The following is a 12,593-nucleotide window of genomic DNA, read 5'->3' on the forward strand; positions in this document are numbered from 1 at the left end:
ACATTTCTCTAGTACTCCCCTAACCTACCCCCACCCTCAGGCCTTTAATGGAAAGAGTAAGATAAATTTTAGCTTGCTTCTGGGCAGTGGGTTTCACCCTTTCTCATTACCTGCTCTATTACACATAAAGAGCACAGTTCAGGAGGAACCGTATTGCTGTTCCAGCACAGCTTGATCCAGATGAATCAGGAGGGTAAACAGACAAAAAAACAAAATTGGGAAAGGTTTAATAACACAATTAAAATATAACTTTATAAGTTTGTGAGATGATGTGGCAGGCTGTTTTCAGTAATTTCCAGGGGGAGTGCTTATCCATGACTACAAACCAAAGCAATCTAGAAGCTGGCCACTCGAAGCTGTAAGGAGAGCTGCTGCAACTGAAGGCAGCTTGTTCAATCACCTGGAGAGCTCTCTTTGGCTTCCAAATCATAAATTGAAGTCTACCTCTAATTTTGCTACCTCCATTTCTCAATACCTCCGTCTTTTTTTTTCCTCTCCTTTCTCATCATTGCTTAGTAGCCTGGATTCCCTAGTGAGATGCAGTGCAGACTGCTAGGACTCTGCCAGACATTAAAAAACAGGCAGCGTCTGTTCAACAACTTCAAATCACTTTCTGTGGGAGGCAGCCCCCCCAATAGCTTTTGTTACAGCAAGAAGTATTTGTTGCAGTCAGTCCTTTCTCCCTCTTTTCTTACCCTTTTGTACCCTGCAACTCTACATAGAAACTCACCATTTCTTCTAGCCAAATGTTGTATGCAAACATAACTGCCTCTGGAAAGGCAAAAACCAGCAGCTCTTACAGAGATGAACCTTCTTCCAGAGTCATGGCAAGAGCAAAGTCTGGGCAGCAAAGCAGTGTGAAGATCCCTTCAGCCCTGGGAATGGTCAGGGTGTTTATGTCTCTACTCTCTAGGACTGGCTGAAGTTTGTCATGTCAGAATTTAACTCCCTTCTCTTCCAGGTTCATTAGATGCATCACTTCAGATGTGGTCCAGAGCACTAGACAACATTTGGACAATGCAGAAAATCTGGAGTAGGGCATGAACATGAGCAGAATCCTCCATTATCATGAGAAAGCAAACATACTCTTCCTACCTCTAGAGAATGAGTCATAAAACGTGTCCCATCTTGAATTGCATGGGGTTTTCTTCTCTTGCAACTTTATCTTCCACCTGTTCATCCCTTCATTTTCTAGCAACACAGTGGAAAAAAAATTGAACAGGGATAGTCTTTATTCAGATTTCTGTAAGATCACTTACTGAACCTAAGGGTTTTGATATTTAAGCCACTGACTGTATACCTGTCAGTGTTAAGATCGGTTGCTCCCCTCAGCTTGTAGGGAGAGACTAACAGAGGCACCAAGAGGCAGCTTGGAATAAGGCAGAGATCCTAACAGCTTCTGCTGCTTCCGCTGTTTCACTCTGGTTTCGTGACCTTTGAATCTGGGCACAAGGCTCCTGCTTTTTTGCTGTGTACTGCATTAATTTCTCACATAGAGCCAGCCCAACTATAATCGGGTATTTAACCTTGAAAGTGTCTCGTAAGCAAAAGTGGTCATCTTGTTAATAGGAAACAGAAACGTATTTTGAAGACTCCAGATCCAAATCAAGTTAGCAGAAGTATTCAATCAGTCCTCAGAGAGCTGGCTCAGCTCCTCAGTCTCTGTGCAGCCCTGTACCAACCACAGCACTGCGACATCCATTCCATCTGCACATGGCGGACAGTGCACGTCCCGCTCACGCTCTTCAAGCCTGGATTCCTCAGTGCTCTGCACAATAACGTGCTCCCTAGGTGCAAGGCTTGATTCTCACTGTTCATTTTCATTTGCCCTTTGCAGTTTTCAGCACACTGGGGGAATCACAATTGCCTGCTGAAGAAACTTCATTTAAAATAATCACAACACCTTTAGTGTCTATTTCTGAAAGCTGTAATTTCATTCAAGGTATTTCTACTCAATCCATTCAGAGCCTTAGGTTATAGATAGTACCTTTAAATAAAGGACAACTTGTATGTCTCCGTTATAAACATATTTCAAAAATCTTACCAGATTCCACTGGCAATAATGGCATTCAGTTAAGACAACTCAGCGCTGACAGCTGGTTCTCTCAGGGTTTTTTGCATGTCAATATGTATCTGAATTTTCTTAATCGCCTCATATCATGGTTAATATCAAATGCTCTGTGGGATAGCTGTGTCTGTGGGCTTCGGATACTTGTTACAGAAGTCACCCCTTACGGGCAAAAGACTGCCAGGTCAGTATAACCAAAACATAATTCAGTTTTGTTTTTAAGAGAGAGATCTCTTTCCTACCTCTTAGAAATAAGCTCAGCACAGTTTAGACACATTTACCATATCATAACTGTTGCCTGGTCTGGATTCTTAATTGTGCAAGTTATGCAACAGTCAGATACTCACATCCTAGGTGAAGAAAAACCACCTTCTAAAATCCAGTGATACTTCTGTTTTAAAGTAGCTATATCAGCTCTCTAGGTGCTGCAAACGTTCTAATGCTAAGCATCTGTCCCACAGCACTTAACGACTTCAACTGCTAAACATCTGTCCTTTTCTTATTCCCCACCTCCTTTCCAAATTATTCTCTTTAATGTTTCTGATAAAGCATCCATCTTCTCCAGTTTAAATTCCATCAGAATGCCTGGAAACTAAGAAAAGGACTCTGTTACTTGTTTTATGTGTCCATCAGTCATCTGGAAACTCTCTGAGTTCCAGATTCTGATCACCCACACATTTGTTCTGAAACATATGTACAGGCCTTCCCTCTCACAATCCAAATCCAGCTTCAGGTTGTTTATTTTGAAAAGGAGTACTGGAAAGAAAATTCAAACGGTTTAATACTTGCAAAAAAAAAAAAAAAAAACTCCAAAAGCTATATATCTATATATGTGTGTGTATATGTGTATATATATCTATATCCATAGGAAAGAAAGATCTGCATGCAATTTGACAGGCAAACTGTTCATACTTCGAAGTTTCAAATATTTTACAAACTTCTTCGAAAGCAATGGAGAAATTTGGTGGATGTGCTGTAGTGAAAAAAACCCAAAACCTGACAGACCTTGATGAAATTTTGCAACAAAATAGGTGATCTGAACAAAGTGTGTGCAAGCCTGAATTTATAGGAAATTGCTTATTGCAGAACTTGGACACACATTTGATGAGGCATTGGTTTGAGTCCAAATGAAGCTGCTGAATAAAAAGCACAAGAGCACTGGGATTCGTGGACTGGGCTCAGGGTCTGAGCTGCAGCAGTGTAATCTATTTTCCCAATAAAACTAATTTCAAGTCTGTAGCAGGATTCTCAGAATCTGAATCTAGACTTCGTAATTTGATCCCATCCCCCTCCTGATCAGATGGAGCAAGCACAAGGTTAGCCACAAAAACTGCAAACAAGGAACATGGGTTTGGTATTACTCTTTTGAAACAGTGACCCTGAGTGTGTAAGACAAAATGAAAACTCGATTAACATAGAAATCCAATTACTGCTTCATTAAAGATCTTTCATTAATCTAAAAAACACTTGTAAAATGCATGGACTTCATTTCCCAACAACAACAAATCTAAAAAACACTGTTGAGGGGTCAGATTCAATGACACAACTATTGTGTCAAAGCTATTCCTCCTGGGACAAGGTTTGGGAGTCTGTCTTGCAACACGTCCACCCTGGTGGCATCTAGATCTAGTGTGACCCATGTCAGAGCCATGCCCTGTGACAAGTAGCAGACCTGTGCTGGAATAAAAATTCCTGGGTAATCCAGACTACCAGACCATGGCTGGTAGGAGACCAGGAGCTGCAGACCAGGAGCTGCTGAAGCCAAAATTCCCTAGTAGCCCCAAGATGAAGTTGGCAATGTAGTCCAGTTCCATCGAGCAGCAATGCAAGTGGCACTGCAGGCCTGTTGGCATCTCTGCTAGCTCTGAACATTCCCAGAGCTTGCCACTCCCAGGGGCATGAGCTACATGTCAGGAAGAAGTCCCCCTGGGCCTAGCCTCCCACCTTGGCTGATGACTCTTACCTCTGTAATGACAGATTCCATTCAAAGATCAGAAAAAATATGGGGTGTGTCTGCTTTCCTTGAGCCAAACAGGCCATCCCTTCACAGAGGTCCACAGAAGCCTCACACGGTTGGGAAAGCACTTCCAGAAAAGCAGATGCACAAATGAGGTCGCAGCTCTCTGCCTGCCCATCACTGCTCCTCGCTGCCATCAGCGGTCTGAGTTGGTGTGGCATGGCCAGGGTCACAGGCATGCCCTTGGCCCTTCCCAGAGACCCTCTCTTGCTCTTTAGACTTCTTCACAGCAAGCATATGTGCAGGGCTGACCCTTTTTTGACTTTTCCATAGATAAAAATCCACCAAGTGGAAGAAAAAATGTTTTTTGAAAACTATCTCCAAAATATATTTTAAAAATTTTCCTCAGTACTCCCAAATTCCTGATCCTACGAAGCTCTTTTTACACAGTAACACATCACAGACATGAAACAGATCTGATAAACACTTTAAAAGCATTCAGTGGTTCTTTTTTGCAGGCCTCCATGCAAACTAAGCAAACAAGAAAGGGAATACTATTACCTCATCTCCTACACACAGTACTGAGTCAGGAAGAGGGGGAGTTATCTGATGAAATGTGGTTGTATATGTCTGAACTACTTGACTAGATTCCCTTTGTAATTAACGGAAACAGGTAGTTCCAGATTTGCGTCACCTCCTCTAAAAGGAGTCTTCTAAAACAGGTCAGATTAATCTCATCCTGACAGTGTCTGCTCATCACGACTAAGAATGCGAGCTAGAGCTCATGGGCAGTATTGACATTTGATTCTGGACAGGTCAGTCTTGCCTTAATTCACCTGACTGGTGTAAGACCAAGCACATTTGGCAAAGCCAGGTACAAGACTCAGAGCTCCAAACCCCAGACCAGGTTATTTCCTACTTGCATGTTCCTTCTGCAAGTAGGCAATTGCAGGATGCTTATCCCTAAAATATAATTAGTGTGGCTTAGGATTTCACAGCTGCATTAAAACATCTTTTTCACTACCCATATATGAGAACCTTCAAAGTGTTTTTTCAGTATATTTGACATGGGCGTCTATCCTGCCCTCATTTTGCATTCCTTTCACTGCTAATTTCCCTCCTAAGACCATTAATCATATATCGTTTTAATCACTCCTAGAGCTGTGTGAAGGAATGTAATCAGTCCATTCATAGAGAATTTCAATAGTTCAAAAAATGGGTTTGCTCTGGCTTTAAACAACGTTGCAGAACCATCTACAAAGCAAAGCCCTAGGGTGGCAGGCAGATGTGAAAGTGCTGCTGAAGCAGTTTGACCAGTGAGGTGGAGGCATGAGGTTTCCAGGATGGTCCACTGATAGGACAGCCCCATAGACATCAACTTTCCAGGAGTAACAGCACAGGGGAACCCTCTCTGTGGGCCATCCAAGGGTAACAAGCTTGAAAGCCACTGAATAGCCTCGACTTTGTATGCCAGCACTCCTCTGTCATCAGGCCATCTGACAGACAGATGAGCTGGCAGAAGATCAGACAGGTAGAATGAAAACCTGCTTGTTTTCCAGCACACCTTCCTCAGAACAGAACCATCATCACACAGCATCTTAGCTTTGCCTGAAATGCTCTGGTGGAAATATGTTCGCCTGGAGCTTCTCCAGAAAGCGCTACAGATGAATTCCAACCAATAGCTGCAGGCTGAGATAGGCACACAGTGTAGGTCTTCGTTGTGTCACCGACCTGCACACCCTTCCCTGGGGCTGAAGCTGTGCAGAGTGACACCAATGTTCACCTTAAAGTACAGGCTGGAAGGAACATCTAGAAAAAAAATACCCATATTGCCCACTCAATATCCTTCGTGGAGAGAGAGAGGTGACACCAGGAATGCAAATGACACTCTAATTCAACTCTTGTGCAAGCTAGGATGGCAAAATTTTAACACCAGAAAAGCACAGGGAGTATTGGGTGGTATTTGAAGTTGCCCACACAGCCTTCTCATCTTTCTCTCCTCATGAAATGTAGACCCTGAGTAGTGCTAGCCGCCACCTGTTAATATCTGCCCTGAATGGCCTCTGAATTGTGGCTGAGAATCAACTCCAGCAACGGGATTCATGTGAGTCTTGGCATCTCTCTGTAGGAGAACAGCCCAAGGGAAAAGGGCTTCAAAGTTTCTGGTAGGGAGCAACTCCAGAATTCAAACCTGGCAATTACTGGCAGTATTAGAATGTTTGTGCACACAAATTTCTGTGTCAATATATGTTTTCATGTCTATTCTATAATTTTTATGAGTATAAACAGACCAAATTGGTGAAAATAATACTTTGGGAAGTCTGAAGACCTGTTTTTAATAAACTTTAAAGTAGCTTCCCTTGAGAGGTTTTCTTACATCAGTCTAAATTTTTAATATCATACTTACTGTCCTTGTTTTTAGAGAAATATTCTAATGAAGCAAAATGGGTAATGAGTTGCCACTGGTTGTCACAGGAGCAGGAATTTGCAGATCATTAGAAGAAACAGAGAACCACTCATGCAAAAGGTCCTACTCCCCAGGATTTTTAATCCTGACAAGTAATCCTTCATGCCTCCCAGCTGTCAGTTTCAGAAATTCCGTGGAATATAGGATTGGAGTTTTCTGACAAAGTGCTACCAGATTTCCCAATAATAATAATTTTTATTCACAAATAAGTCCTCTCCCTTCTCCTGGCTGTACTTTTTCCATGGAATTATTTTCTTAGTCTTTAAACAACTAATATGCATACATATATATAAAAGTAAATATATTTGCTGAATACATATATGTTCCTTATTATATATAATAAAAAACCATGAGGGATGACTAGCCATACAGGATAAATTATGAATTACAATATACACTGTTTTACAAGCATTTAAAAAATTGTGCAGTGAACCTTTCTAATTAACTGGTGTGTGACAAGCAGAAACAAAATGCAACATTTGTAGAGTTTGCTGTTTTAGAGAAAAGGGAAAATGCTAAATGTTTGTCTTCATTACTTTTAATATTTTTCATTGTTTTTTCCTCTTTTTAACTCTATTTGAATTACCATTACCAAAATTGCAGGGGTCCACAACAAAATTAAGCACTCCTTAAGAAAAGTCCAGACTTCTAGAACAAAAAATGCACCACAGATTAAAGAATAAGAATTCAGGAATAGCATTATGGCATACCACTGGAAGCTAACAATAAGGGAAAGGTTTTCAGAGAAAGAATACCTGGTTAATGAAAAAAAAATAGAAATCATAAAATACCTTAGATTTGTATAAAAAAAATTTGACCCTCTAATCCTGCTATTAGAGTTACTAAATTTGACACATTGCATGTTCTTCTTTCTACTGTTTCTCTCACGTTGCCTTTGCTTTTTAGGTGTTTGTTCACACATAACTGAAAGTAAGAGAAAACAATAGGTTTTACCTTAAATCAAAAATGTATCAAGATAAGACTCAATTAATGCAGAAAAAAAAGCTATTCTGGGAATCCTGGGAAATCTGCTTGCAGTGTTACAGCTATTAGTAGCCATCCAATGGTTTCAGCCCCAAACTCAAGAAAATTTCCCTATTTTTCCAACCATAACCATAAGTCTCGTTGTGTCATTGGTTAAAGTTAGCTATCTTTTCATGTCTTGCTTGGCTCCAGAAGGATATTAAAGCAAATGGTTAAGTGCTTTCCCAATTGTGGTCTTTTCTTTCTTCCTCTTTTTTTCTTTTTTCCCCATAGAAGTGGCTATAAGTTTCTGCCATTCAACATATCCTTCTCAGAACATGATTTCTTTGTTTCTAGAATTTTTACCTTTCTCTCTGAGAACATCTATTTAAATTATGATACACTGTTATGTACCTAATACTACAACTTAAGTAATATCATAAACCAGGTGTTATTGTTGCTGTCTGAAAATAGTAAGTCCTCTTAAAAACAGCCAGCTGGTTTTATGTGTCTCAGATGAATAAAAGTACACACCAAGCAGGAGTTCTGCCAGGTTTGGGAGGGTTTCAGGATGCCATCCCATTTTTCCAGCTTCAGGGAAAATTAGTACAGCTTTTTCAGAATTATGCTTTGCTGAATGAAAATAACCTTGATGTTTGAACTTGTGCCTTAACCACTGGAGTATCTTTTCTTATCTTTAACAAACTTACAGCTACACTTTACTACCCAAAGCATTATATGGAGGAGTGCATATATGTAGACTGTTTCAGTAAAGCTCATTTGAAAAGGCTGGATTTTAGTGAAATGAACTATCCCATTCTGAAAGCAGAGAATTCAAGAATCCAAACATTTTAAAATTACCTTGAAGGAAAAAAAAGCTGGGCTTGAAGTTAACTTTATCCTTCAAATGTTTGCTGAACTGGGGCCCTAGCACAAGCTTCAGGCTACCAAAACCTGCAAACCATCCAGACCTTAATCCCAGAGCACATTTTGGCATCTCAGACCAACACTGCCTTCCATTTGAGGATCAAGATTTACCCTGAACCCACATATCGAACCTCAAATTTCCTGACATAGAAAGGTGTGGGCATACAGGTATATGCAGAAGCAACTTCATTTGATGTACCAGGTTCTTTGCTCCTACCTAATCTTCACGCAACTGAGACCCAAAGCAAGGAGGGTCTGTTTTCTCTACATGAGAAAGCAGAAAAAGTTACAGAAGGCCATTAACTTTTCTCTTTTCCCTCTTTTGTTAAGCAGCCTCTAACTATCACTGACTTAAACATCCCTGGCTTTCCCATTATATTTGTACCCCTACAGCCCCTCTTCCTCCCAGAAGTAAAACTCTGCCTGTGGCCAAAACTCCCCAGTGCAGCATGATTTTGTAACCACCCCTGGTCTGGCTTAACTTGCATTAATAGCACATGCTGAGCATAGAGCAGCAGCCTAGGCATTTTTATCCAAAACCATAGCTGGAGGACCTACTATCTACTTTTTATACAAATCCTAATGGTTAGATTTTTAGAGCAGCAGAAAACTTGAGATCAACTCTCTTTTCACGCAAAACAGTTTTGACACTGTAACTCCCACTTTCCAGTAGAAAATCCAAGTTGCCAGGCTACAGGAAGGAAAACTGACCACTCTGCTTTCTCAGGATGAGCAGATGAGTAGCAAGAACAACGGGCCAGAATCAGAGCAAGTGAAAGGCAATATGATGTGGCAACGTCATCAATGAGAACATGCAGAAATGAGCAGCATGGGTCCAGATTCTCACTTCCCTAGATAATTTGGAGGTTTTATTCACCAAGTGGAATATAAAAACTAAATGATTGCATTAACTGGAGCTGCATTAAATTCCTGAATTAGAATATATTATTTTAAGAGAATGTGACTACAAGTGGTAATCTAAGTATAACCGTAACCACGTAATGTGTGTAATTGAAATAGAGCACTGTGTTGGCAAAACATTAGACTGTTTTCTAGATCTAAGCTGCATGGATCAAGTAAGCAGCAATTGTAATGCTTTCTCATTAACATACTGCAGCTCCTATCACAGCTTGTAGAGAAGGCAGTCCAACTGATGCCAGCTCAGATAAGCGTTTCTTGAGGAATGGCATGTTGCTCCCAAATCTCTTGTCAAATTTAAGACCCAAAATACTATTCTACTGAAGTTGATGGCAGTACTCACTTGACATCAAAGGGGATCAAGATTTCCCATTCTTTTATAAGGAATTATTTTTATTATATTATTAAAAAAAATCAAGGCAATTCGCAATGCATCACATGGTAGCCCTTTTGTCTCTAGGTGATAGCAGACTCTGGTTCTGTAGTGACTCATAGCCCCCACCTGAAGCCAAGATATCAGCTCAATACTGAGGTTGCAATACCTGAACCGAGTTAGTCACCTCCAGACATACCAGCTCCGACTGCGACCCTGTCCTGCTGTGCAACTGGCAAACATGCAGCAGACTCAGGAGCTTACAGACTAAATAGACTAATGATTCTGCCCCTGTACTCTGCCCTGGTGAGACCCCACCTGGAGTACTGCATCCAGCTGTGGAGCCCTCAATATCAGAAGGATATTGACCACTTGGAGCGAGTCCAGAGGAGGCCACGAAGATGATCAGAGGGCTGGAGCACCTCTGCTATGACGAAAGGCTGCAAGAATTGGGCTTGTTCAGCCTGGAGAAGAGGAGGCTCCGAGGAGACCTTATTGCAGCTTTCCAGTACCTGAAGGGGGCCTACAAGGGGGCTGGGAGAGGACTTTTTACAAGACCCTGTAGTGACAGGACAAGGGGTAATGGGCACCAATTGAAATCAGGGAGGTTTAGATTAGATATCAGGAAGAAATTCTTCACGGAGGGGGTGGGGAGGCACTGGAACAGGTTGCCCAGAGATGTTGTGGATGCCCCATCCCTGGAAGTGTTCAAGGCCAGGCTGGACAAGGCTTTGAGCAACCTGGTCTAGTGGAAGGTGTCCCTGCCCATGGCAGGGGGGTTGGAACTAGATGATCTTTAAGGTCCCTTCCAACCCTAACCATTCTATGATTCTATGATTCTATGAATGATCTCCATTGTGCAGACAAGAACTGGGGCAAGAACAGACTGGCTCACCTGAAGTCAGTCTCCAGTAAAGCAGGGGAAGGATCCCCAGGTTTGTTGCTGCAAAATCAAGGAGACTATTTGGTTGCAGATGGCGCTTGGACCTTCATGATAAAAATTATGCTTGGATCTGGCTTTATGCTACCTTATGTCATCTCTGAAATAAAGAGAAAACAAAATGAAAACACCCCTCCAAATTCTGTGCCTAGAGCTTTGTTTTGTCAAGGAATGTAACTGAAGCTAGCTTACAAGCAGGGCATAACTTTTTTAGTGAGAATACTGTGAAAAATTAAGGGTCAAACCTGAGGCTAGGAAGTCTTTGCTCCCAAATAAGTGGAAAAATGGGGATAAAGCTATAAATATAAAATTACTACAAGATTAATTGATTGCCATTCTCTGGATGAATAACATCTCTAGCAGCTCTATGGCCAGGGATTGGGGTGGAAGTTAAATCCAATGAGACAAAATTTTCTTCCTCCACAAAATATATTATAACTTGGATTATTGGCAAGGAAAGATTTTTGTACAGTTCATTTAGAGTTGCTGCTCTACTGATATCTGCTATTTCAGTCATAGTATTTTAAGGTAACTCTAAATGAAAGGTCCTGTGTGAAACCAAACTCTAGACTGTATTTTGTATTTTAATGAGGATTCTTTCACAAAATATTCCATTATGGTTAATGAGATATTAGCAACGAATGCACTAGAAAAGACAGATGGGAAGATAGTCAACTGTCTAAATCAGAAGATTTTCAAAGTGCAGTAAACAAGTTATTAAGCACACTTCTCTGGCTTAATGCCAACCTATACTGTAGGGAATTGGTCAAAGAGTGGATCATTAAAAGCTTTTCGGGAGCAGCTAAATTCTACAGCTGTGGTCTTTGTTTTTCTAGTACTTTGCAAGAACAGAAGGGGGAATTACGAAAGCGTCTATCGTACACTACCCATAAGCTGGAAATGCTTGAAACGGAATTTGATTCTACACGTCAGTATCTTGAAATAGAATTGAGACGTGCTCAGGAGGAACTTGAAAAAGTAACTGAAAAACTGAGAAGGTTAGTAACTAACTTTTTGAAATAAAACAGTTATTAGGAATTTACAAGTGTCTGTGTTAAAGACGTAAGAAAAAATATAAGCCTATAGTCTCATACATACATAATTTCTTATTTTTTGATTACACATTATGTTTTCACACTGAATATATATATTTCACTTATACAACATGAAGTTATTTACATGTGATTTGTAAGGTATGTCTGTATTGAAAGTAAACATGCAAATAGAAATATATGTATACAGGTACATATATGACATCATTTATGTGTAAATATACATGTGGGTTAGTGTCATGTTGTGTTACACACACAAAGGTTATAAACATACTCCATATATATTCTAACACCATATATATACATATAGATCTTTTTATTGTGTTTGGCTACATATTTTCTGTTGTTACTATCCATTGCTGTGATACAAGAGAATAGAATTTGGCCCTCAATCACTCAAAGTTTAGACTATGTTCAACTCAAATAGTGTAATGACATTTCACATTATGCTACATCAAATAATTTGCTTTTTAGTCCCAAGTAAAATGGAACTGTACTTAAAACCTATTATTTAAAATTGTCAAAGCTGTGGTACAGTGCTATCGCAAATCAGAGGCCTAGTTTATGGTAATGACAAATTACAATAACCATGCAGTCCTGACATTCCTGGTACTGATTAAAATGGTCTGTAATCTAGCTTTAAATGTATCTGTGATTCTTAATATCCATTTTTTCATTTGTTTGCAAAACTTCTGAAGTAACCATTATCCATTTATGCAGGAATGTATTTGCATGTCTTGTGAGGACTTTCCTAAACTGATGTAGGTAACTGAACTGTTAATTGGATGAGTCAAAACAAAATTCAGAACAAATCATTCCAGGGCTGTACCCAAAGAAATATTTTTCATGCTTTGCAAAGAGCAAAAATCAAACCCAAACAAAGCCAGAAACCACCAAAAAACTGAGTCAACTGAACCATTTTATGCAA

At 40.2% G+C, this 12,593-nt stretch overlaps 1 protein-coding gene across 1 annotated transcript in view; it reads left to right on the top strand.

Annotated features, from left to right (window-relative positions):
• BEGAIN (brain-enriched guanylate kinase-associated) overlaps positions 1-12,593 on the top strand; it is a gene marked incomplete at its 5' end in the record, with an annotated part of 75,659 nt that overhangs the window by 3,723 nt on the left and 59,343 nt on the right. The window contains one exon of the mRNA XM_010160139.1: positions 11,450-11,611. Coding sequence (XP_010158441.1) covers positions 11,450-11,611 — 162 coding nt within the window. The remainder of the gene's footprint in view (positions 1-11,449; positions 11,612-12,593) is intronic.

The sequence above is a fragment of the Eurypyga helias genome, unplaced genomic scaffold (assembly GCF_000690775.1).
Source record: "Eurypyga helias isolate BGI_N326 unplaced genomic scaffold, ASM69077v1 scaffold4981, whole genome shotgun sequence".
In the NCBI taxonomy this organism is placed as follows: domain Eukaryota; kingdom Metazoa; phylum Chordata; class Aves; order Eurypygiformes; family Eurypygidae; genus Eurypyga; species Eurypyga helias.